The sequence below is a fragment of the Peromyscus maniculatus genome, chromosome 8 (assembly GCF_049852395.1).
Source record: "Peromyscus maniculatus bairdii isolate BWxNUB_F1_BW_parent chromosome 8, HU_Pman_BW_mat_3.1, whole genome shotgun sequence".
NCBI classification, from domain to species: Eukaryota; Metazoa; Chordata; class Mammalia; order Rodentia; family Cricetidae; genus Peromyscus; species Peromyscus maniculatus.
In genome coordinates, this window is record NC_134859.1 from 61,851,471 (window position 1) to 61,877,989 (window position 26,519).

The 26,519-nt window shown below is 48.5% G+C and overlaps 1 protein-coding gene across 3 annotated transcripts in view; it reads right to left on the reverse strand.

Annotated features, from left to right (window-relative positions):
* Nucleotides 1-11,866: 11,866 nt before the first annotated feature.
* Vps53 (VPS53 subunit of GARP complex) overlaps nucleotides 11,867-26,519 on the reverse strand; it is a 153,568-nt gene continuing 138,915 nt past the window's right edge. For all 3 annotated transcript variants that reach the window (XM_006977408.4, XM_076542912.1, XM_076542914.1), the window contains 3 exons: nucleotides 18,005-18,142; nucleotides 16,598-16,702; nucleotides 11,867-16,093 (listed from right to left, as the gene is read on the reverse strand). In XM_006977408.4, coding sequence (XP_006977470.1) covers nucleotides 15,923-16,093; nucleotides 16,598-16,702; nucleotides 18,005-18,142 — 414 coding nt within the window. In that variant the 3' untranslated portion in view covers nucleotides 11,867-15,922. The remainder of the gene's footprint in view (nucleotides 16,094-16,597; nucleotides 16,703-18,004; nucleotides 18,143-26,519) is intronic.

Genomic DNA, 26,519 nt, shown 5'->3' on the forward strand with positions numbered 1-26,519 from the left:
TCACAGAGATCCACCTGCCTCTGCCTCCCAAGTGCTGAGATTAAAGGTGTGCCGCCACTACCACCCGGCCTTCTTTCCTTTCCTTTCCTTTCCTTTCTTTTCCTTTCCTTTCCTTTCCTTTCCTTTCCTTTCCTTTCCTTCCCTTCCCTTCCCTTCCCTTCCCTTCTTCCCTTCCCTTCCCTTCCCTTCTTCCCTTCCCTCCCCTCCCCTTCCCTTCCCTTCCCTTCCCTTCCCTTCCCTTCCCTTCCCTTCCCTTCCCTTCCCTTCCCTTCTTCTCTTCCCTTCCCTTCCCTTCCCTTCCCTTCTTCCCTTCCCTTCTTCCCTTCTTCTCTTCCCTTCCCTTCTTCTCTTCCCTTCCCTTCCCTTCCCTTCCCTTCTCTTCCCTTCTTCCCTTCCCTTCCCTTCCCTTCCCTTCCCTTCCCTTCCCTTCCCTTTCCTCTCCTCTCCTTTCCTTTCCTTTTCTTTTCTAAGGGAGCAGGCTGAATGAATAAGATGTGCTTTGGCCAGGAACCAGGAACTATGATGCACACCTGCAATCCCAGCACACAGGAGGCTTAAGACAAAGATATGCTCTAATGGCTAGTAACCCAACAAACCCACACAAGGGTGGGCACTGGGCTGGGGTGGGGATGGGGAATAACCAGAAGCCCTTGGGACTCACAGGGGCACAGAGCCAGAGGAATACCCAGGTGCTTGCTTGGCAATTTCAGAGCTAAGCAGGCCTGAAGGACCAGTAGGCCCCTTTTCCAATGTCTCAGCTGGGATCTCACCAGTCTAGTGGAGGGATGTGGTCTGCTCAAGCCAGAGGGCAACATTAACCCAGAGACCAAGTGTGGCTGGTATGTAATCAGGCAAATGTGCCCTGTCGGGAGCCCCCACAAGCCAGTGAACTCTGGCCCTACCTGGATGCTCCATCTGTACTCAGATCTGACTTTCCCGAGCGCTCCCTCGTTACACTTGAAAAGGTCCACTCCTGGTCTTTGATAAATACACACAGATGGGATTTCGCAGCGGGCCGGGCACACGGTCTCCTTGGGTCTACATCAACGCATCTGTACTCCGGCTCTGTTCCGCACATTCAGACTGGACAAGGGCTTGCAAGCTGGGAAAACAGCCCTGGCTTAAGCAACTGAACCCAGACTCTTGGTTCCTTGGCTGACAAATAGAAGGGTATGCTGTCATTGTCACTTAGACAAACAGCTGACCTGTGGGGCCACACTGCAAAGGCAGCCTCATAGGTCTCCGAGGTGCTTCAAGACCAGAGAGGATCCAGCGCTGTCTGGCTGCCTGAGACAGGATGGAGAAGGGGAGCCTTTGGGTACAGCCAGTTGCTCCTCATATGACAGCTGCCTGGGGCTGGATCATTTGACCCGTGCACGGTGGAGGAAGAGTAGAGGCCACCAGGAGGAGGAAAAGAACTACTTCACTCTATTTTACTTTATGATTTATTACCTCACCACACTGCACGTAGAAAGGAAGACCACTGGGGTGGGGGTGTAACTCAGTTGGTAGTCTTGCTTGTCTAGCAGGAACGAAGGCCTGGATTCGATCCCCAGTGCTGCAAAATACCGGGCATAGAAGTATGTGCCTATTATCCCAGCACGGGGGAGGTGAAGCAGGAGGATTGGATGTTCAAGGTCATTGTTGGCTGCATGTCAAGTCCGTGGCCAGCTGGGCTACATGAGACCCTTTCTCAGGAGAAAGGAAAAACAAAGCATGACCATCAATTTCATGGTTGAACCAATGAAGCCCAGACAGAAGGGCCTGGGTCTTTTACACAACCAACCTTGACTAAGCAAGCTCTCTTGCAAGATGCAGCACAGGTTGGGTCACATTTGGTCTTGTGCAACGAAAATGAAAGAGGAACTCCTGCCTCCTGGGTTTCTGCAGAGAGAGCTGCAATGACATCCTCTAGCCCAGGATGCCGGAAAAAACATCTCGGCCATGGCCAAGTGGGGATGTGTAGAAGTAGCTACGAACACCCCATCAAAGGGAGCGTTCAGCAAAACCACCTTGCAGATGCAAGAGACAGGCAGCATCAACCTTTTTCTTTCTTTCTTTTTTCTTTTTTAATGTGTGTGGAGGTCAGATATCTTCCTGGATTTTTCTATATTTACCAAAGTCGAGTTACCTTGCTCCCAAGATCCTCTGTTGCTACCTCCTGAGAGTTAGGATTACAGGCCAACCTCCATGCCTTCCAGGCTTTGGGTGGGTGCCAGGGAACCCTAATTTCAGTCCTCACGTTGGGAGGAAAGTGTTTTACAGGTTGAAGCATTTCCTCAGCTCTGGTAGCAGGTGTTTGGCTTGCTTTTTTGTCTCACTATGTAGACCAGGGTAGCCCCCAGCCCAGACAGCTGCCTCTCTCTGCCACCTGAACCCCAACCTGTAATTACAGCTACAGGGTAGGCTGAGACAGGACTGGGAACTTGAGGCCAGCCTGAACTACATAGAAAGTTCAAGGTTATCCTGGTAAACCTCTGTCTCAAAATCAAAACAGGAGCCAGAAAGATGGAGTAAAGGTGCCCAATGCTAAGCCTGATAACCTGAGTTTGATTCTTCAGGCACCACAAGGTGGATGAAGAGAACTGACTCCTGAAAGTTATCCTCCGACCTCACACAGGAGGAACACACCCACACAGGCACAAAAATTGAACAAATAAAATATGATAAAATAGATTTAAAATAAATGAAGAAGTAAATGAAAACGCAGCTTTACTAGACCCTAGGTCCTTGTAAACCGGTAGCAGGCGAGAAGGAATGATGGGTTTGCCGCTGTGCTTGGGGCCCAGCCACAGGTTCAAGGGGAGCCACAGAGCTGAGTCTGGCTGTAGAGGTGAAAGGGCGGGACCAGATGAACAAATGATGGATGGACAGCAGGTCCAGGCAGATGAATCAAATGCATAGCGATTTTTCACTAGGCTGGGACTCAGTGGGGTCTTTCCCCTTCAAAGTACTAGGCATCTTCCTCTTGAGGTGGCCCAGATGAGGAAGTGGGTTTTTTTTCCCATGAATCCTTGGACATGGCTCTCTCATGCTCCTACAGCCCCAATTCACCCCAATTCACATTATAAATTCAAAAATACATTTATAGGGTGGTGCCCTTTGTCCAACTGGGAACAAACCATTTATCAGTCTGTGTTAGTGGATGGTACTGAACGCCTACTGCTGTCCACAAGTCCACCCAGGTGGAGTCACTCCAGGCAAGGCACAGGCTGAAAAACCACAGATTTTTACACAATCTGGGGTAGCTTAGAGTAGAGACCAGCCTGATTGCAACGGGACCTCAGTTAGTATCCTCTCGGCAGAATGAGGGACTTTGGCCAAAGTCCCCAAAGCAATAACGTACACTGAACCCTGGTGCTCCAATTCAGAGCTTCCCACCTGGAGGGAGGAAGGATTTACTACTGTGGGGTTGTAGCAAGTGCCCAGTAATTGATCCCCTTAACCTTGGGCTCCAGAGGGAGGGAAGGGTTGCCCTGAGGTAGACCTGGTCCCCATCTCCATCTCCTGATCTCCTGAGGTAACAGCACACATCGTCATGCCTGTGTTTCAGGTCCTAAGAAGAGCTGGAAAGTGTGGCACACTCAGGGCTTTGGAGATAAAGCCCTAAGGCTTCGGGAGTTCGTCTTTGCAGCCTTCTCCCTCCACCTCCCCCGTACACTACTGTGGTGCTTTGAACAGAAATTGCTGCTACCCGCAGAAAAATGGAATGGAATTCAGCTACTATTACAAAAGCTACTACTTGGAAAAGTCAAGAACTTCTCCAAAGGCCAAGCCATGGCTTAAGAAGTCTTGGTGATATTTTAGCTTTTGTGTAATATATATTTAAGCTGTTGAATTATTATGTATATAATAAATATATATTATTTTAAATATATATATTTAAGCTGTTCCTAAAATGATTTTCTTGTGTGCTTCCAAGAACTCCTAACAGTGTATTTATCTAAAATGCCTATCAAGCTGGGCAGTGGTGGCACACGCCTTTAATCCCAGTACTCGAGAGGCAGAGCCAGGCGGATCTCTGTGAGTTCGAGGCCAGCCTGGGCTACCAAGTGAGTCCCAGGAAAGGTGCAAAGCTACACAGAGAAACCCTGTCTCGAAAAACCAAAAATAAAATAAAATGCCTATTAAGCATCCAAGGCCAAACGAAACACCACCTGTCTCCTAGGTCAGGTGGATAGCTTTATTTCTTGTGCAATTTAGGGTGAGACCATCCTTTCTTATACAGCCTTACTAATAGACCCCTAACTTCTTACCTAACCACTTCTAGGAATGTAGACTGAGCACATAGATCCCCTTTTTGATATACTAACCAGTCATTAGCACTCAGTTGACCTCCTCTTTTACCACTCCCATTTTGGATTGTAAAAGAAAGCCTGGTGGTCACTGCCTGAGGAAAATTCTTATCACTTTTATGACTCCATAAGAATTCAATTTTGGTGACCTTTCTCGGCCAGAGGATTGCTAAGAGGACTGAGAGAATAAGGAGACGGAGAGGAGGAGAGAGAGAGGAGAAAGAGAACGGAAGAACTAGATGGGTAAGAACTGGAGAGGAATGGACTAGATGGGAAGAACTAAATTGAAGGGCTAAAAGAGGGTTCTAGGGAACAAGATGGAAGATGAGGAAGAGCAGGATGGGAAGAATAAGATGAGGAAGAACAAGATGAGAAAGAAGGAGATGGGAGAGGAGCTGAGATGGGAAGGAACTACATGGATGAGAATCTAGATGGGGCAGAACTAAGATGAGAGAATTAAGCTAGAACTTAGAGGGGACATCGGATAAAGGTAGAGACAAATCGGGCAAGAAAGGAGCATGAGAGAAGCTGTGTAGAGAGAGAAATGACTCAGAAGAATCAAGTGTGCGGACTAAGGAGTTTCCCGTACATAGATTCATTTCTTTTCACCAAAGATTAAATTATCAGCTGGTTGTAGATTCTTCCCGGACCCCCTAGTCCCTGATAAGGAATGGCCCCCGTGGGCTAGTATGCTTGAATGCTTGGTTATTAGGGAGCGCCATACTGACAGGGCTGAGGAGGTGTGACCTTTTGGGAGTTGGTGTGGCCTTGTTGGAGGAAGTGTGTCACTGGGGTTTCAGATGCTCAAGCCAGGCCCAGTGTCTCTCTCTTCCTGCTGCCTTTTGGATCCAGAACTCTCAGCTACCATGTCTGCCTCCATGACACCAGCCTCAGTTAAATGCTTTCCTTTGAAGGAGATGCCTTGGTCATGGTGTCTCTTCACAGCAATAGAACAGGGACTAAGACACTGCCTTGTTCTTGGAATGACTGCTGGGCAGAATGGGTGTTCACCAGAGCTTTCCCAAGTGTCTTTTTAGCAGAGGAGGTGGACTCCAAGGTTATCTAAACAGAAAGTGGGCAACAGTTCAGACACTATTGTTGAATGGGTGAGCCATTTTAAATGAATGGGACTGCTTCTTGCAAGGCAATAGGCCCAAACCTCCTACCTTCCAAGGTCAGAGAAACAAGGGACAGGAGCTTCCAGACCCACATGGAGACGGCATGAGGTGGATCCCCACAAAGCTTTGATTCTATTCTTTCTTCTGTCTCTCTGTTTCTGTCTGTCTCTGTTTCTGTCTATCTCTGTCTCTGTCTCTCTGTTTCTGTCTCTGTCTCTTTCTTTCTCCAGGATCTTATATTTCTAAGTCTAGCCTTCTTTGAACTTGATTTGTAGCTGAGGCTGATTGTGAACTTCTCATCTTCCTGCCCCCCACTTTCCAAGTGCTGGGATTACAAGTGTGTACCACCAGGGCCTCAAGAGACAGCTCAGTGGTTAAGAGCACATGCTGCTACTGTAGAGGACCAGAGTTCAGTTCCCCACACCCATGTCAGTTCCCAGCTCCCACATTGGGTGGCTCACAGCTGCCTGTAACTCCAGCTCCAGGGGATCTGATGCCCTCTCCTGGCTTCCAAGGGTACCTGCACTCATATGCATATAGATGCCCACATAGATATACGTGCATATATTAAAATACAAAATTAAAAAAAAAAACCCAAACCAAAAATCAACTGTGTGCTACCATATCCAGTTCTGTAGTGATGGGGATCCAACTCGGGGCTTTATGCATATTAGGCAAGCACTGCACCAACCAAGTTATAGGTCTAGCTCCTAACTTTACTTTAAAATTACAGTTTTTAGGTTCCTGAAAAACTGAACATTAAAACTACCAACATAGTGTTCCCCAAAGATGTCATAGATGGGCTGATGAGGGTCCTTGGCAAGTTCTTTTGTTGCTAGGGCCGTGTGGTGATAATTGATTTCTGCACCCCATTAAAGCTTATCAGGGGATCAGAGGAAAAAGCCAGCCACTATATTAAATATAGAGGTCAGGTAGTGCTAGCCCATGCCTTTAATCCTAGCATTCGGGAGGCAGAGATTCATCTGGAGCTCTGTGAGTTCAAGGTTATACTGAGAACAGAGCCAAACATGGTGGCACATGCCTTTAATCCCAGCACTAGTTAACCATAGAGGTCTGGAGGTCTGTACAGACAGACAGGAAGTGACAGAGCTGGGCTGAAAGAGGAAGTGATGTAGCTGGGGGAAGAAAAGAAGTGAGATGGCAGGACACAGAAATGTATACAGGAAGTGGCTCTCTCTGGAGGCTGAGGAGTTGGGAAGGAGAGGTTGGCTGTGGCTTGTTCTATTCCTCTGATCTCTCAGTTTTCACCCCAAAATCCGGCTCCAGGTTTTTTATTAATAAGATCATTTAGCAATTCATGTTACAGGGCAGTTTAGGAGAGAGTTTATCTTGCTACTCTGTGCCCCCCCCCCACAGGTTTCTCTGTATAGTTTTGGAGTCTGTCCTGGAACTCCCTTTGTAGACCAGGCTGGCCTTGAACTTACAGAGATCTGCCTGCCTCTGCCTCCCAAGTGCTGGGATTAAAGGTGTGCACCACCACTGCCCGGCTTTGTTTGCTTTTAAAGATTTACTTATATATAAAGATGCTTTGTCTGCAAGCATGCCAGCAGACCAGAAGAGGGCATCTGATTGTGAGCCACCATGTGGGTGCTGGGAATTGAACTCAGGACCTCTGGAAGAGCAGAGTGCTCCTAACCACTGAGCCACCTCTCCAGCCCCTGGCACCTCTGTTTAATTAGAATAGCTGTGCACAGTGGCACATGTGGTAGCCATAGCAACTCAGACTGGGCAGGAGGCTGTGAGGCAGGATTGAGGGTTTGAGGTAAGCCTGAGCTCAAAAAAGTCCAAGCATGGCCGGACAGTGGTGGCTCACACCTTTAATCCCAGCACTCGGGAAGCAGAGCCAGGAGGATCTCTGTGAGTTCGAGGCCAGCCTGGGCTACAGAGTGAGTTCCAGGAAAGGCGCAAAGCTACACAGAGAAACCCTGTCTCAAAAAAACAAAACAACAACAACAACAAAAAAAAAAACACACAAAAATGTGTATACGTGTGTGTGTGTGTGTGTGTGTGTGTGTGTGTGTGTGTACACTAAAATATATAATAAATAAAATACATTTGGGATGAGGAGTTGATTGATGGGTCAAGTGCCTGCCGCACCAGCTTACCAACTGGAGTTCAGATCCTTAGAACCCGGATGAAAATCCGACACAGTGGCGTTCACTTGCATCTGGAGTCCCAGTGTGGCCCTGTCAGGAGGGGAGACTCACAGGAAGCTTGGGGAACCAGCTGGCCTGGGGCAGGCAGCAGCTAACAGCAAGAGATACTGTGTCTCAAAGGTGGGATGTGTTCTGACCTTCACGTGCACACTGTGGTGCACAAATGCTAGTGTACACACACACACACACACACACACACACACACACACACTCACAGAATCGGGGAAGAGAGAATATCTGTGGTTGGAAGGACACTCTTTTCAATTTTTCTTTTCCTTTTTTTTTGAGACAGGATCTCTGTATAGTCCCAGCTGTCCCAGAATTCACTCTGTAGACCAGGCTGGCCTCCAACTGAGATCTGCCAGCCTCTGCCTCCTGAGTGCTGGGATTAAAGGTGTGTGCCTTAAAAAAAAAAAAAAAAAAAAAGACAATAGTCTTAGTAACTTACTATGTAGACCAGGTTGGCCTCACATGCCTGGTGCCCAAGGAGGGCAGAAGAGGGCATCAACCCCATGGAACTCGATTTAGTGGGTGCTAGGAACCAAACACAGGTCGTCCTCTATTTACAAAAGGAGCAGGTGCTGTGACCACTGAGCCATCTTGCCAGGCAGTGGAGGGTATCCCTTGACCCTCCTGCCTCCAAGTATGGGCCATTGATCCCAGAAATATTTCCCACTTACTCAAACAGTTTCAACATCCTCTCTGATTTTTTTTGAAAAGATTTAAGCTCAAAACACGTTATTTTATAATAAAGTTTCCACGCCTACTTTGTATAGCAAGAATCCCACAGCTTATACATTTGAAAACTACCGGTGAAGTACGTGGGATCTGGAAAATGGAAGGAGGCTTTGGTCAGGTCCTGGCTCCACCCCTTCCGGGGTGTAGTCCACAATGTCAAAATGCTGGAACTTTGTCAAGCAGCAGTGGTCGCCATGCGGTCCACCCCACACCTGGGCACATCACTCTCCCTCACTGAGCTCCCTGGTCCCACACGCAAAAAGGATCGAACCTACTTAAATAGTTTTAGGAGTAGGTCTTGCTCTGTGGCCCGTCTGGCCTGGAAGTTGCCATTCCCCTCTCCCACGCTGGAAGACACAGCTGGCCACTACAGCTAGGGTCCAGGACCTGCAGCTGGGACCTACTTCTTTCATTCCCCTCTGACAGCAAAGCTTGTCAGCCTCAGAGCCAATACCTGGGACGAGGGCTGGCAAGATGGCTCAGTGGTAGGTGTTCGCTGCCCGAGTTGGTCAGTAGGATCCATATAGTGGAAGCAAATTAATTCCTAAAAGTTGTCCTCTGACCTCCACACATGCATTACTGCACCCATGTGGGGGTGTGTGTACATTAAAATAAATTTGAAAACAACATAATTCAAAGTTAAAAGAGCACAAGATAGGTATGGCTGTTGTACTGTCTTGTGCTTGCACTTTGAAGCTGAGACAGGAGGATGGGCACAAGTTTGAGATCAGCTTGGACTACAGAGTAAAAAACTCTGTTTCAAAAAGAGGAGGGCGGGCTGGAGAGACATCTCTGCGGTTAAGAGCACTGGCTGTTATTCCACAGAGCCGGGATGGATTCCCAGCACCCACACAGTGGCTCACAACCATCTGTAACTCCAGTTCCAGGAAATCCAAAGTGCTTTCTGGACACACACACACACACACACACACACACACCTCAAAATAAATCTTACAGGTAAAGTTAAACATGGGGTCAGGACTCCCCTGGACATGGGTCTGTGGGTGGAAGGTGTGTTTGTGAGTGGTTGTTTCTCTGTGTATGAGCTATCCTTCCACTTGCCCGGGAAAGCTCTTCAGTGGCTGCTTCCGATGGCCAGTCACGGTACTTCCTTCAGGGCACCGGTGGAATGCAGTCTACTTGCTCCGGAACACAAACGAAGGGCCAGAAGCAGCTAGTCGCTCACCACCACTCTAGAAAAGCTTCGGCACCCTCTGTAAAGACTTTCCTTGGCTTTGGAAATAGAGGGGAGTTTGCTGAGAAGCTGGTCTTAATTTCTGACTTGTTGAAAAATTACCCTGAACAGAAGGAGGCGTGGAAATTGTGCAAATTCCACTTGATTATGGAGCAGAAGCTGAAAGACGTCTCAGATTAAATGGGAAGCAGTCTTAGCAGACTGACCATTTCACAGGTTTTCTCCCGCAGTTTGTCTGTTTTGGTAAAAACAAACCCGTTGGCAGTCCTTTGTCTTTGGTAGGGCAGTAGATGGATCCAGGTTCCTGCCACTGCCAGACAAGCTCTCTACCCGAGCTCTATCCCCAACCACAAGGGCGGCTTCCATCTCCTCCTCATCCGTCTCAGGCTCTGCAGTGCTAGGATTCTAGGAGTCTGCCACAAAGCCCCACCCACCACAATTTTTAATTTATAATCACTCTTATCTTTCCATATTCTCTGAGTCATCAGGGCTAGGTAGGAACTTTGCTCCTGAATGCAGGTAATTAGGCAGCCTTGAGAAAAATCTAAGATTCTTTGACAGGCATTTTAATGGATTCCATTCTGTGAGCCAACCACAGCTTTCCCAATTAGGACTGCTTGTCTCTCCATAATTTGGGGGTTACTGTAGGTCAAAAAACAAGCCTCACAAAACCCCAGAAGACAACAGAAGGCGTTCAGGCAAGAATAACCAGAGTGGAGCCACGGACTAGACACCGTCTGCAAAGCACTCTTTTGGAAGATGCCCTTTGCCAGGCATTCAAAGGAAATGTGTCCCACTCTGCAAAGTGGGCAGCCGGGCCACCATCACCGGGAGAGGAAGCTCTCTTCCATGTCTGAAGGCTTATCCCTAACGGCTAGGGAAGTAGCCGCTGCCAGGGCAGGAGGAGCACATAATGGGAGTGCAGAACTGGAGAGCTCTTGAGTGAGATGGACATCACCCATCACGACCTAAAAAGGGCAAGGCTGACATTCTGCTGCTCACTGCGGATGCAGCTGGAACAGAGAAGCGGGATTCATCCACTGCCCAGGGAAGGCAGGCTTGGCCACAGGAGGTTACGCCCCCGCTGTCAGGCCCTCCAGCCAGATTCAGCCATGGCAAATGATAATGCTCACATTTCCCACCGCCCAGAGAGGCAGACCCACACCTTATCCTGTGTGATCTGCACAGCCTGGTTGACTTTCTGTCGGAGGCATAGTCTTACTCTGCAAGCCAGGTTGGTCTGGAACTATGTAGCCCAGGCCAGCTTCAAACTCACAGAAATCCTACCTCAGGTCATTGGGAAGAGCTGGGCTTAGTGGCACATACCTGCAATCCCAGCATTTGGAAGGCAGAAGCAGGGGGAACAGGACTTCGAGACCAGCCTGGATCTGTCTCATTAAAATGGAAAAAAAAAAAAAAAAAGGATTACTGGGAAGATTTACAATCCTTTTTCACAGATGTTGCAAGCCGAGGCTCCGAGAATCAATGACTGGCCCACTGACAAAGTGCTAGGACCAGACCTGCAGAGCAGAGCTTCTGTGGAAGTTTCCACCCCAGCCTGCTTCTGTTTCCAGTGGACACATTCTTCATAGGCCACTGCTCACCAATGCTTCCTCTGCCTGGCTATGTAGGTGAGAAGGCGGAGGGCTGGTAGGAAAATCATCCTGCCCGCGGCCCTCCGGGGTGGGTAATCGGAAGTGTTTCTTTTCTCATGAGGGTCATCCCTGCCTGGCTGTCCTGTGGAAGCAGGAGCTGGTGACGATGGATGGAAACGAGGTAAAGATCTCAGGCCAGACTAATGGAAGTGCTACGGCAGATTTTCCACTGTTGAAAGAAACATCAGAATTCCCTCAAAGATCTCGTTGCAAAATGCCCACCCAGCTGTGAAGGAAGCAGGGCTAACTTGCTGTGCACAGGCGAGAGATCTCCGGGCAGCCACATGGGAAACTGGGCTGAGACTGGAACGGGGAGGGGAAGGGAAAGCCAAGGGATGGAAACTCAGCGCAAAGTGGAATCCAAACCAGGAGCAGTACACTTGACACACATTCAGAGGGTACCACTGCAGCTGGACAGCCGGCGGCGGCGGCCCGGGACTGCCACGTTCTCCTTGGGCACAGCCTCCTTAGACTGTTAGGGAAGGAGAGCATGTCCCTCCACCTGCCTCAGTGGGAAGAGTGGTGCCTGGGAGGGAAGCTCAAGGCTCGCTCTTAGGGGTCCTTCTGTTTTCTGTCAGCAGTAGGGAAAGACATTCTAGCAAATGACATTCAATAATGCTTTAATTAACTGCAGTATTTTGTATTTCAAGATGCAGCAAGAAATCAATTCCAGATGGGCAAAACGAAAGACACTTAGACAAAAGAATGATCCTTTTATTTGAAAGAAATTTACATCTCCCAAAGGTGTGCAATTCTGTGGGTCCAACAGGCTTTGTTGATGGACAGTTAGGATGGGACTGGAAATTTTTATTTCATACGTAAAACATAATGGTTCTCTTCATGCCTGCTGGCTTTTCACAAGCCTGTTTCCAAGGCTAATGCTTAAATGGCCCGATGTAGCCAGTCCTAACATTTTATTTTTGGGAATTTAACTTGGAATAGACAATAAGTGTGGAGCTTGCCTCCCCCCTCCAGCAAGCTAAGGTTATTTTGAGACTTCTCTTCCCAGGGAGAGGAATGATATTTCCAGCTGCGTACTTCTGGCAACTTCCTTTAGCCTTCTGTAAACAGGGAGCCAGGCTTCCTGGTCCAATAGCGACTCAGGATGGGCCTGTGTGATGCCCCCCCCCCCCCCCCCCGTGCCAAGCAGCAGCTGGGACCGGTGCCCTCTTCTCTCAGTCATTTGATCGGCACCTACGAGCCACTTGAGATGCATGCAAAGTGGGCACCTTTCTGGGCTTTGGGTAGAATCTTGGTGCTGATTCTTTGTTCTGCTAGAGAGGAATTTTCTTTTCTGTGATAGGGTGTGCACCCAAGGCCTTGCACCTGCAAGGCTCTACAAGAGGCCAGAGGCTCTCTGTGGCTATTGCTTTGCAGGTATAGTCTAAACAAGGCTTTCTCTGCCCTGGTCCCTCTCAGCTAGCTATCTGTCCTAACAAAAGAGTTGCAAAGAACTCTTCACATTTCTTGTTGTTCTTGTCCTGTTTTTCTTTAAGTCTTACTATGCAGCCTTGGCTTGCCTGGAATTCTAATTTTTTTTGTTTGTTTGTTTGTTTTTTCGAGACAGGGTTTCTCTGTGTAGTTTTGATGCCTGTTCTGGATCTTGCTCTGCAGACCAGGCTGGCCTTGAATTCACAGAGATCTGCCTGGCTCTGCCTCCCGAGTGCTGGGATTAAAGGCATGTGCCACCAAACCGCCCGGCCTCTCCTTTTAGAACAAGCTGGCCTCTACCTCAGAGGTCCGCCTGTTTCTGCCTCCCCAGTGTTGGAATTAGAGATGTGCACCCCACGCCTAGCTCTGTCTGTTGATTTGAAGTGACAATCATAAGCTCCTGGCTGAGCCAGGGCCATGAAAACAGGAAGAACCTGGACCATTGTGAGAAGAGCCCAGCTCTAGGTCCCATCCTCATCATCTCTACAAGCTTCAGATGAAAGCTGCAGCCACTCGAAAGGCTGCGCTGGTGCCAGCTCAACTGTACAGCGACAGCCTTGGGCTAGACGGCCTGAGAAACACACACTGTGAACATGGGCAACAGGCCTTCTTTTAAAAGTCCTTTCTCTTCAATGCAATGGCTGATGGCAGGGACAGGCATTCTACAGGCTGTCCTCTGTAAGTACGGGTCATGCATCTGAGGTCTTACCAAAGGCAGTAACAATATTTGGGGAGGAAAAAACCTGTTTGACCACATACAGACTAGTTCCTCAATTGTGATTAGTCCCTAAGCCATCCAGTGTAACAACTATTTATTTCAAGGTATGGCAGCGCATAACTGTACTGCGCTGGGAGTAGCTGGGAGGCCAGCCTGGGTTATGAGTTCAAGGTCAGCCTGGACCACGTAGTGACTGAGACTCTGTCTTAAAAACAAAACAAAATAAAACCACTACCATTCCCCCAAAGAACCAATAAATCCATCCAAAACAACACAAATTTATGTAGTATTTATATCATATGAGGCATTATGCATATGAGAGGATGTGTTTAGATTATTTACACACACTATGCCATTGTATAGAAGGGAGAGAGCATCTGCATGGGGTGTGTGTGGTCCTGGAATCAGTCTCCTGTGGATACTGACAGCTTCCAAACATATACACACCAGGCCTCACTGCAGACTTAGAGTTAAGCCTCTAGACATCTGCATTTTTCAAAGGGCCCCAGGGGACTCTAATGCATTCCCCAGGTGAGGAATAGGCTGTCTCTACAGCACACACGGTATTCAGTCCTCATCAAGAAGACATCTAACATAACTCCTACTGACATCTATCTGCTGGCCCCTCGGTGATTACCGACAGTGTAATACATCAAGGGAGGAACGTGGCTGGCTGTGACCACCGACTGGGAGAAATCGCGGCTTGACATCTCAATGCCATCACGGAGATGGCTGGAAAACCAGCCTCTCGTGAGTGAACCAAAAAGAGAAGTGTAGTAAGCGGTGCGAGGATGGTGACAGTGGCCTGGTGGGGGAGGAGCCCACTGGCCTCTCAGCTCCCCTGGGTGGGTGGCAGGTGGCTGAAGTGGCCGTGCTGTCTGGAGATAGCCCAATGGCTTCTTTCCAAATTAGGATGGGCCACACAGCCCCTGGGCCCACAGAGCAGCACAGCGGAGCCTCTGCTCAGCACCAGGGAGCTGCGCTCATCTAAGTTACGATGCTCCTTGCCACTGGTTTTCTTGCCATTTAGAATTTCGAAATGCTCAACACCTAAGAGTTATACCGACTAGCAAGAACAGTTTAGACACTGATGAAGAGATGAGGCGCTAGGGCTGGGGTGGAGCGTAGTGGTCAAAAGAACCAAAAAGAAAAGAGAAAGAGACACAGGGCCCAGGACCCAAGCTGAGCATTATGGGTAGCTGGAAATAGCCAGATGAGCTCTTGGCCGTGGTGGTGTAGGAGGAGCAGCACCGAGCTCTGGGACTGACTTAAGGGCCCAGATCTTCCTGTCCTACTGGTTGACAAGTTTATACTACCAAAAGCTGTCACTAAAGGTGGTCACACTGAGGTAGTGGTCATGTAACCTTGGTTTCATGTGAGCCGAGAGAGCAGGTTAATGCCGGCCCTGGTGAGGCACCCATTCCCTGGAGGTGGGGTGATTTCCCACTGCAGAGCTTGATTTCACGAGCTGGTGGTCGGCAGCGTGGGCAGAACAGGGTTGGGCTATGCTCTGGGCTGTTTAAGGTTCTGAGCCTGGGGTGCGAGGCTAGTCATCACGTTCCTAGGTGGTTTTCTTAGTAGTAATGATGGGCCACTGTGGTGCCATATGCGGCCACCATGGTTCAGGGACTCTAGGAGGTACTCTAGACTTGAAATGTACAGGGAGCGGGAAGTCAGGTGGTCATATTTACTGTGTCTTCCTTCCCACAGCTGCTGTCAAGAAAGCCCTTCCAAGGGACCTTCCTAGTGCCTCAGAAGACAGTCTCCTCCCTAGGATCCAGGAGCAAAGTGAAGTGGGCTGGACAATGTGTTCATGTGAGCAGGGAGAGCGCCATGCACACTCTGTCTCTACGTCAGCTCAGGCAATCATAGGCAAGATACCTGCTGCCAAGGCTGGGCACACCGGCCTCCATAGTCCATCTCCTCGATGTGCAAGAGAATCAGTGGGCAGCTCTCTTTTAGGGAGTAAACAGATGTCAGAGGACACAGGGGTAATTTGGCCATGTCATGGAAGACAGTAGATTTAAGTCCTAGAAAGCAGCACTTAACGTGGGATGTGCCAATTCTGGCAGGGTCCTGACAAAGAGAGGCCAGTATTCCACTCTGTCATCTGCCACTCGGGTCACTCAGCCCCAAGCCAATTCCAGAGACAGGGAGGGAAAAGGACCCTGGTTGTAGAGGCTTTGACCTCAAATGCAGAGGGAGGAAGGGGTGAGATCCAGGCTTCCTCAGTCAAGCTGCAGGCACAGGCTAGTAAGGCCCAGAGCTGGTGGGGAGGACTATGCAGTGAGGTGACATGAGTCGGTGACAATTTAACCATCACAGGCAGCCTGGGGATGGAAGTGAACCACGAGGACCTTTCACCCAATGCTTTCCCACTTCAGGAATGGGAGATAATCTAAAAAATGCCTTTTTAGAACCCAGTTTCACTCAGCTTCCCTGACTGGCATAGATAATAAGACAGGGTATGGGGGAGATATTTTAATAACCGTAATGACCCCAGGGGTTTCAAGACTAAGGACCTAGAGTCCTGAGAGTGAGGGTTTCCAGAAATCAGTTAGTTGCTCAGGGTCTCTGGCAATGTCTGTATATTCCTTACAGTCTCTTTTTAATCAGTTTCTCAAGTTTGCGGATGCGGGATGATTCCTGCTCCGGTGTCGGAGCCATTAGGGACAGTGTGCTGGAACTTTCTGTCCCTGAGGGCGGGGCAGGGAGCCTCTGCCGAAACAGTTCCAGCATGCTGCTCTGCTCGCTCCTCTTCAGCCCCTGAGAGGAAAGGGAGAGAAGGGTGGTCAGAGGGTGGTCCCACAGTGGATGCCAGGGGGAGGAGACACCCCTTGGTCCTGCAGTTTGCCCAGCCTGAGCTCTGCTGGGCCAACTGTACAACGGCCAAGGCCCTGACTTCTTCAGGGCAGCTACTGATCCTAGACAGCAGCCTGGAAGAGAAAATTAAGGAGGGAAAAGGGTAAGAGGGTAGGAGAGGACGAAGGGGTGACGAGAGAAGAGATAAACAGAAGCAGAGGGGAGGGCAGGCCCCTGCTCTCCCTGGCACTACCCCACTCCATCCTCCACTGGGCAGTGGCCCTCCCTTGGGCCGGGTGGTCCTAGGATGCTGCAGTCTGTATGGCCAGGATCAGCCTCCAGGAAAGGCTCTCTGCAATCTGGGGTGCAGGGTGAGGCCAGAAACCTGCATGTTGAGGCACCCCTCAAATTCTATATGCACATTCCCTGCCTTAGGGTGGATGGGCTATACTTAACAAGAGAGCTCACCTTCATGTCCAGAATTTTCTGGAAGGTTTCTGTGTTGCAATCCGTAAGGAGTTTGATGTAGTTATCAACAAACACCACCAACGGTTCATGAGGGGCCATCACCACCTACCAAAGGAGGAGACAAGAGTAGGTTCTTGAGAGCCCTCAGGCTGGAGGGCGGGTCAGCTCTCCTTCTTTGCCAGCCCCAAGCCCATGCTCAGAAATGCTCTAATGGCTCATTCCAGCTTGATGTCCAATTAGCACAGTATCCCCAGAGTGGCTGAATCACCATGATCACCCAGATTGCTTTTTAACATATGCAGTCCTGGTCCTCCAACCCCCGAGGCTCCTAATTCCACCTGGAGGCATGGAAGAGACCATCTGCTGGGGGATTTCATGGGTGGTGGGGTATCCACTCTTTCTGTCTGTTTCTGAGAGGGGCCAGGGGCAGAAGGAATGGATGCCCATAGATGTTCTCAGAAACAAAAATTGCAAACTGGCCCTACTGCTTTGAAGACCTGAAACCCGGAACTCCATTTCACCACATTCATTTAACTACCAATTAATATAGACAGATGGCATCACCATCCCAGATTAATTTCATTTGGTTCTGGAATATGCTGATTTTCTTCCCTAGTGGGCTGATTTTGTTTTGAATTCCTGGGAATGTACCAGAAAGTGGCAAGGAGCAGTTTCTTCAAAAGTCCTTTGCAGATACTTCCCAAAATGCATCTCTCCTCCCTTGAGCAAGCCAGCTGGGGAGCAGAGCCAGGAGGCTGTTTGTAGTTTCCTCAGGCACAAGCCCTAGTCTTCCCAGGACCCTCATGTGGTCCAGATCCTGAGGTCTGTAGCCAGGCCAGGCCACTGCAGCCTTATTCTCCTGCCATCATTTGAGTCACTCTGGGGAATGGGCCTGAAGAGGCCCCAGGTGCTGGACTCTCGGCTCTCGTGAGAACGGAACCTTTGCTTCCCAGCTGCCAGCCTTTTCTGACAGGCCCAGGTGGAGATCAGAGGCAGGCGCTGCTCTACCAGAGCACCAAGTACAATCGCTTGTCAAATGAGGCTTTAAAAAGCCCATTTGCCAATTAGATTCAGTTACTACAACATCTGTTCAGAGTTCACTTAAAGGTGCAAAACATGGAAGCTAAAAGGCTTCTGGGGAAGGGAGTGACAGCTGGCCTGAAATTCCTGCTGAGAGGCAGGGGTCCCCTGGCTTCTCTCCTGGTTTGCCACCTGGCTCAGCTGGTAGAGCTTATTAAACAGAACTCACCTGTCAGAAAGGATTGCTGATCCCCAGGTAACTGTGCACCAATTTTCAACATCACAGAGTGTGGACAACCCTTGGCGGCCAGAGGGGACAGGGCAGACTCTGTGTTTGCAAAAAGACGGGACTAGCCTCTTTGAACAGAGTCCCCAGAGAAGACTCACCTTGAGGATCATTTCAGCCCGGGTCATGCCTTTCACGACAATCTTAGTGTAACTGGCAGGCGCCTTCCTCACCACCTGTGAGCCGATGGATGGGAGATCGAGCAGGACCATCTTCAGGGAGTGGGTGTCCAGCAGCAGCTGCAGACCAAGCGGAGCATTATAGCCACTGTGTGCAGCAGCACCCAGTGCGTCCACACTGAGCAGGTGTGCGCTACCCACTGCCCACGCGATCCTTTCCCGTTACAGAAAACTTGGAAAAGAGAACTTTCAAGGAAAAAATACAGTTTTCACTGTCCAGGGAAAGCTACTTCAAGAAACCAAAGTGAAATGTGGGCATAGTTCCTGCTAGCCAGTGTGTGTGGATGAAAATCTAGCCGGAATCATACTGAGTGTATGTATGGCTTCACACCCTGCCCTTTCTGGTAACACATGAAGGGTTGGCATTTTATTTCCCATCATGACAGTTTTTTAAAAAGTTATGATTTTGAGCCGGGTGGTGGTGGCGGCGGCGGCGGCGGCGGCGGCGGCGGCGGCGGCGGCGGCGGCGGCGGCGGCGCACGCCTTTAATCCCAGCACTCGGGAGGCAGAGTCAGGCGGATCTTTGTGAGTTCAAGGCCAGCCTGGGCTACAGAGTGAGCTCCAGGAAAGGCGCAAAGCTACACAGAGAAACCCTGTCTCGAAAATCCCCCACCCCAAATGTTATGATTTTGAATGGCTTTGCAATACAGGCTACATTGTGTAAGTCATGGTGGCATTCTCCCACTTAATTCACTCCCTAGATTTCTGTCATTAGGAACAGATGCTGAATGGCTGGAGAGACAGCTCAGCGGTTTAACTGGGTTGGTTCCCAGCACCCACAAGATGACTTGCAGCAATCTGTAACTCCAGGTCCAGGGGATAGGTGCCCTTTTCTGACCTCCACAGGCATTAGGCATGCACATGGCACACATACAGACAAAACACTCATGCACATACAAGAAAAATAATCTGAAAAATAAAATAACAAAACCAAAAAGTCCAATGTTGAGGCTGACAGCCTCATCATGGATTCTAGCTCATCAGTGGCATCTCCTTAGGGGCAGTCTCTGGAACAGGCCAATGCATGCAGTTATTCTGAAGGTTCCTAGGACATGTCTGAAGCTCTTTCTACCTAGAATGCACCTGTTTACATAGCTACCAGCATCACAGAAATCACAGACTGCACCCTCATCAACACTGAAACTATCACAGAAATCTTACTTATTCATTAGGAAAAAAATGGTAACTTGTTATTGCTGTATTTAAGATTTCTCTAGATGCTGTTTGATGACATTTTAACCATATTTAATCATATCTTGGCAATGACCCACTTTTTTGTTTGTTCTGGTCTTCTTGAATGCCAATTATCTGGGAAGAGATCAACTTTCCTTATGGACCACCAATGGCTAGAAATGATACTAGAAGATTCTTCACATTGTCTCTCTGAGGGTCCACCCTCATTGTTGCCAGTTTTATAGGAGAGAACATCAGTGCTCCAGAGGTTTAATAACCAGCCACACATAGTTCAGGATGGCTTGATTAGATACCTCTAGGCACTGATGACCAGGGGCACAGAAATGCCTGAGGCCAGGGGCTGGGGGAACAGCTCAGTGCAAGGGCACTAACTCTTCACTGCACGAGACTAAGTTTGATCCCAAACACTGCAAAAAGTGAATGAACGAATAAACTAAGAACAAAATGACTTGGCCAGGTGGTGGTGGTGGTGGTGGCGGCGGCGGCGGCGGCGGCGGCGGCGGCGCACGCCTTTAATCCTAACACTTGGGAGGCAGAGCCAGGCGGATCTCCATGAGTTCGAGGTCAGCCTGGTCTACAGAGCAAGATCCAAGACAGGACAGGCACCAAAACTACACAGAGAAATCCTGTCTTGAAAAACAAAACAAAAAACAAAAAACAAAGAAAGGAAGGAAGGAAGGAAGGAAGGAAGGAAGGAAGGAAGGAAGGAAGGAAGGAGAGAGAGAGAGAGAGAGAGAGAGAGAGAGAGAGAGAGAGAGAGAGAGAAAGAAAGAAAGAAAGAAAGAAAGAAGTGGCTGAAGTTAGAAGGGTATGTCTTGGTTTGTTTCAATGGTTTAAGAGAACAGACTCACATATGGCTCCAATCAGACGAAGCCTATCACTAATCAGATGGTAGTGATCAAGACATTCAGGACAGGGTTCCATGATGTTAGACAGCCTTTCACAATCAGAGCTGGTTGTCAGGAGTGGGATTCCTCAAGGCTCTGACACTTTGCGTCCTCCACTTTCCCTGGACTTTGGATGGGAGAGTTAACAACTAAAGACAAACTAGCTAATGAGATGTACAATCAGCTTACTGGTTATGGTGATTATAATTTTGACAAGGTTACAAGGACCTGGGGAATGTTAATACTTAGTTCTGGTAACTAAGACATATCACTCTCCACGAGTAGCAAAGAAAGCTACCCTGATGACAGAATTTCATGAAGGAATGTGGCCAGTCAAAGCCTACACTTTTTGTTTGTGCATAACATATATGTGTACACATGGGCATGTCTATGTGTAGAGGCCCACAGAGGTTTCCTAGTGAGAACTTACTTAGAGTCCGAGAATCTGAGCTTGCTTTACTGAGCAGGGCTGCATAATGGGATGATCTGACCATGGGTGTGGTTACCAGGTGTTTGGAAGGGTCTACACTTGGCTGTATGGTGTGCTTTGATCTAGCGAGGGGGAGATCTTTTGCCCCGCCTCTTGGCATTGTTATAAAAAGCCCTTTTGACGAGGCAGAAGGGGCTGCTGGGTTTTGACCTAGGTCCTCCCGAAGCTATCCTGTGTCTCTGTCTTTCTCCTCTTCACTGTCTCTCTTTCTAAAAGTTTCTTATCCCTCTCTCCTTCTCACAGGAGCCCTTTCAGGTGGGAGCTGGCCTCCCACATGTATTCCATGTGGAGGTCAGAGGACAACCTTGAGTGTTGGCTCTCACCTTCCACCTTGTTTGGAAGCAGGGTCTGTGATTTTTTTTGCTGCTGCTTTGTGTACCTGGTGCCAAGCTAGCTGCCTGTGAACTTCCAGGGATTATCCTTTCTGGATCTCCTCTTTTGCCTTAGGAGCGCTAGGATTACAGATGTGCACTACCATGCCCAGCTTTATGTATGCTTTGGCTATTTCAACTCAGGTCCTTCATGCTTGAGGGCAAGTGCTTTTGTCCTCTGGGCCATCTCCCTAGCCCCCAGAGCCTAAACTCCCTAAGTTACTCAATTGTGGGGCAGCACAGTAATCTCACTACCCTTGTTTTAGAATGCCATTGGAAGTCAGGTGTGTGTGGACACGTGTACAGGTTTATGTGTGCACACTCCTATGACTGTGTGTGTGAGGAGGCTGGAGGTCAATCTTAGATGTCTTCCTGTTGTTCTCCACCTTATCTGACAGGATCTCTCACTGAGCCCGGAGCTCACTAATTGGCTGGACTGGCTGGCTAGCAAGCCTCTAGGATCTGTCTGTCTGTTGTGTACCCAGCCTAGTACTGGGGCTACAGGCATGCTGGCTTTCTGTGTGGGTTCTGGGGGTCCAAGTTCAGGTTCAAGATAAATTCTTAGTACCATAGTGTTTAGGTTTTGGAAAAGCCATGAGTTCACAGAAGTGTGTTTGGGATTTGAGAGAATGGCATAGAATACCAAGGCCCAAACCAAGAGCCCAGGGTTAGCATACTCCCCAGAGTCCCATGGAATTTACTTTGCTGCCCACATACCTCTAAAGAACAAGTGTGCTGGATCCAAGCCCTGTGCACCCTATAGTCCTAGTGACTTGGGAGGCTGAGGTGGGAGGGTCACTTGGACCCAGGAGTTCAAGGCCAATAGCAAAACCCTGTCTCAAAGAAAAAGCATAATTATGTGTACTTCCACATGGATTAGAATCTAGGAGATGAAAAAGAAAAGTTCAAAACATTTTTTTGGAGACAGGGTCTCACTATATAGCTCTGGCTGGACTGGAACTCACTACAGAGACCAGGTTGGCCTCAAACTTACTTAAATCTGCCTGCCTTTGCCTCCCAAGTGCTGGGGTTAGAGGCATTGGACACCATGGCTAAAGATTGATTCCCCCACCCCACCCCCGGGTGTGTGTGTGTGCGCGCGTGCATGCATACACAAAGGCCAGAGAAACCTCAGATCTCCCGGAGCTGGAGTTTCAGGCGGGTGTGAGCTGCCTGACATGGCAGCTGGGAACCAAAGCCCAGTCCTCTGGCCAGGGCTCTGAACTGCAGATCAACCTCTAACAGCCCCAAACTTTCAAACTTTTAGTAGAAAACACAGAGATTGCTTTTATTGCTTGTGGGTAGAAAAGAATGTCAGGTATGGGAAAGACTGGAAACTATGTTGCTCTAAGTGGAGTTCTATGAGACTCATAGTCAACCAGATCTAACCGGTGCTGCACCGACAGGGACTGAGACGAGGGCACATAGGACGCCACGGAGTAAGAAGAGGCCGGCGCTGAGTGCAGCTGAGTGCAGCACATCCGTTGAGCATGCACTCGGCCTGCGGCCCAACCCAGCACCATGCACATAGGACGTGCTGGTGCAGAACTCTGGGGACACAGCCCTCTGGGGGGATCTCAGGAGTATTTTCTTTTCTTTTTTTTTTCTTTCTTTTTTTTTTTTTTTGTTTTTCGAGACAGGGTTTCTCTGTGTAGCTTTGCGCCTTTCCTGGAACTCGCTTTGGAGACCAGGCTGGCCTCGAACTCACAGAGATCCGCCTGCCTCTGCCTCCCGAGTGCTGGGATTAAAGGCGTGCGCCACCACCGCCCGGCTAAGGAGTATTTTCTTACTTGAAGATCCACATAACCCATCTGGCATGGGGCTGTGCACTTGTAACTCAGCCCTTGGAGGGCAGAGGCAGGAGGATTGCCGCAAGTATAGGGCCAGCCTGGGCTATCTACAACTTCCGGAACAGCACTGGGGCTACATAGACTGTTTCCAAAGCAAACAACAACCAACATGTAACTATGGTACAGCACCTTTTACTTACATCACAAGAAGAAATTCCTGGCTGTTATGTTCTTAACTTTTTGGTTGTTATGACCAAATACCTAAACTTAAGGGACAGAAGATTTTTTGTTTGGTTTGGTTTTTCCGAGACAAGGTTTCTCCGTGTAAAAGTCCTAGTTGTCCCGGAACTTTCTCTGTAGACCAGGCTGGCCTCAAACTCACAGAGATCCACCTGCCTCTGCCTCCCGAGTGCTGGATTCATTTTGAAGCACAGTCTTGGAGTGTATAGTCTAAGGTGCTTGGCCTCGTGTGTTTCGACAGAACACTATAGTGGCAGCAGTGTGTAAGAGAATATTGTTTTAAGGAGTGTTACTTTTGTTTAGGTTGTATTTGTTTAACACTGTGAGGCTGTGTTACTGTGCCTGTGTAAAACACCTGATGGCTCTCAAGAAGAAGCCAGAGAAGGAGAGGACATCAGGGACCAGCCACCCAACTACATAACCATCAACGGAGTAAGATTTACTGACGTAAGAGAACAGAAAAAGCCCAGAGACAAAAGGTAGACAAGATAAGTTAAGGAAACCTGGCAAGAAACTAAGCCAAGCTAAGGCTAGGCATTCATAAGTAATATTAAGCCTCCATGCCTGAATTTATTTGGGAGCTGGGTGCCCCCCCCAAAAGAGTAAGATACCAATAACAGCAGTGTGTGGTGGGAAGTTTCTTCACCTCATTGCAGAGAAGAAGTAGAGAGAAGGTCATGACATGATACAATCTTCAACAACACACCCCAGTGACATACTTCCTCCAACTAGCCTGTACCTCCTAAAACTTTCCAGAACCTTTGAGAACAGTGTATCCAGCTAGGAACTAATAAGCAGTTAATACACAAGCCAAAGGTGACTTCCATTTTCAACCATAATACTCGTGTTAAAAAGAACCTCCCTGTATTGCCTCTGCAAAAGCAAGGACTGGAAACAGCTCAGTGTCCATAAAAGCAGGAATGAATAAACGGATGATGGCATATTTATGCAATGGGAATGATACTGAAGCCAAAATGAGTGAACACAGATGACATATATCAACACAAATAAATCTCACAGAAATGTTAAGTAGGGAAAAGGCAAGAGAGGAAACGACATGTATAGTACAATTTATACAAAGTTTAGAAATAAGCAAAACAATCCATGTATCATTTGGGGATATATACATGTATGGAACACCCAAATACATATGGCAACCTAGAAACCTAAATCAGAATGGTGCTCACTTCTGGGCATGGGGAGGGGGTGAGGGAAGGGTGGAACTCCACAGGGGACTTCAGCAAAAACCTTAACGACCTACTTCCAGTTTGCAGAGACAGAGCAAATGTGGGAACATGGTACAAATTTCACTGACTGGTCACTACTCTTTCAGTTTATTTTCTATACATTAGTTAACAGGAAATCAATCTTTCTTCCTTCCTTTGTGTCTTTCTCTTTCTTTAAATGTGCTTTTTGAGGCCTGGCAAAGATTCAACCTCATCTATCACATAGAAATAATAAGAGCCTGGGCGATCGAAATCAAAACCATGGCCTAGCATTTATCTGTTGGGAGGAAAATCTATTTCAAACATCTGAAGATGTTTGCTACTTTTCCTACTTCCCAGAGATATATTATATGCAAATGAGCCAGCCATAATTTTCTAGTGTATTCCATATCTTAAAGAGGCATGACAGGCTCATCCCCTGGCTAGTCACAAGAAAATCCCATCTTGCTAGACAGCGGAAGAGATGGGAACCTCATTCTTGCATGAAGCAGTGCGATCAGGAAAGATGAGAACTGATGTTATGGGAAGATAAAAGGCCCCATTTGTTGTTGTTTTTGCTCTTTTGGGGGGCCTGCCACCCAGCTCCCAAAATCACACACGGAGGCTTATTCTTAATTATAAATGCCTGGCCTTAGCTTGGCTTGTATCTTGCCAGCTTTCCTTAACTTTAAATTATCCCCGTCTTGGCCGAGCGGTGGTGGCGCACACCTTTAATCCCAGCATTTGGGAGGCAGAGCCAGGCAGATCTCTGGGAGTTCGAGGTCAGCCTGGTCTACAGAGCAAGATCCAGGACAGGCACCAAAACTACACAGAGAAACCCGTCTTGAAAAACAAAAAACAAAAACAAACAAACAAAAATCCCGTCTCCCTTTATGTCTCTGGGCTTTTCCTGTTCTCTTCTATAAATCTTACTTCATGGCTTGCTGTGTAGCTAGGTGACTGGCCCCTGGAGTCCTCCTCCTTCTCTGGCTACTTCTTTTTCCTTCTCTTGGATTTCTCCTATTTATTCTCTTTCTGCCCGCCAGCTCTGCCTATCCTTTCTCCTGCCTTGCTATTGGTCATTCAGTTCTTTATTAGACCATTAGGTGTTTTAGACAGGCACAGTAACACAGCTCCACAGAGTTAAACAAATGCAACACAAACAAAAGTAACACACCTTAAAATAATATTTGACAACACCTATTGATCACCACTGTCTGCTGGTTTCATTTTGAAAACTAAGCACAGTCTATTTGCTTCACCATGAGGCACTGGGTAAGAAGTGGCCACTGCCAAATTTATTTGCACATCAGAGATAATTTTTGGGGCCTGCAGATTGGCCAGGTAGCTATGCCTGGGAAAAATCATTATCGAGTAAAGGAAACTTTCAGGAGGAGGCCTCTTCTTCCTTATGGATTGATTGATTGATTGAAGCAAGGTCTTACCCTGTAGCCTAGGCTAGCTGAAACTCCCTACAAAACCAAACTGGCCTCAAGCTCTCCATTTTCCCACCTTACCTCTTGAGCGCTGGGGCTGTAGGCCTGTGTCACCAGGCCTGACTGAAAGGGCCCCTTAGTGTTGTACAGTTTCTTCCGTAGAGTGCTGGTTCAGTTTTTTATAAGATTTGTTTCAAGATAGTAATGCTTTCTGGTGCTACTGGAAGTGGTTTGAGACAGGTTCCTGGTCTGTTCCTGCCTAGGCTAGCATTGAATTTGTGAATATCCTGTCTGAGTGTCCAAACTGGCTGGAATTACAGGTGCATGCTTGTTGCTAGAGTTTTCCGCCTTGCCCACAGTCAGGACAAATCTTTGTCACCCGCCAGTCCCACAGCCGCTCAGACCCAACCAAGTAAACATAGAGACTTATATTGCTTACAAACTGTATGGCCGTGGCAGGCTTCTTGCTAACTGTGCTTATAGCTTAAATTAGTCCATTTCCATAAATCTATACCTTGCCACATGGCTGGTGGCTTCCCGGTGACTTCACATGCTGCTGGTCATGGCGGCGGCTGCAGCCAGTCCTTCTGCCTTCCTGTCCTTTTATTTCTCCTCTCTGTTAGTCCCGCCTATCCTTCCTGCCTAGCCACAGCCGATCAGGTTTTATTTATTGATCAATCAGAACAACTTGACATACAGACCATCCCCCAGCACAGCCAAGTGCAGACCATCTCAGACATCTGCACTCAGGCCCATGGTCCTAATCATCCTCTATGCGGACCTGCTGGGTAATGCCACAAAGAACCCAAGAAGGGCTCCCACAG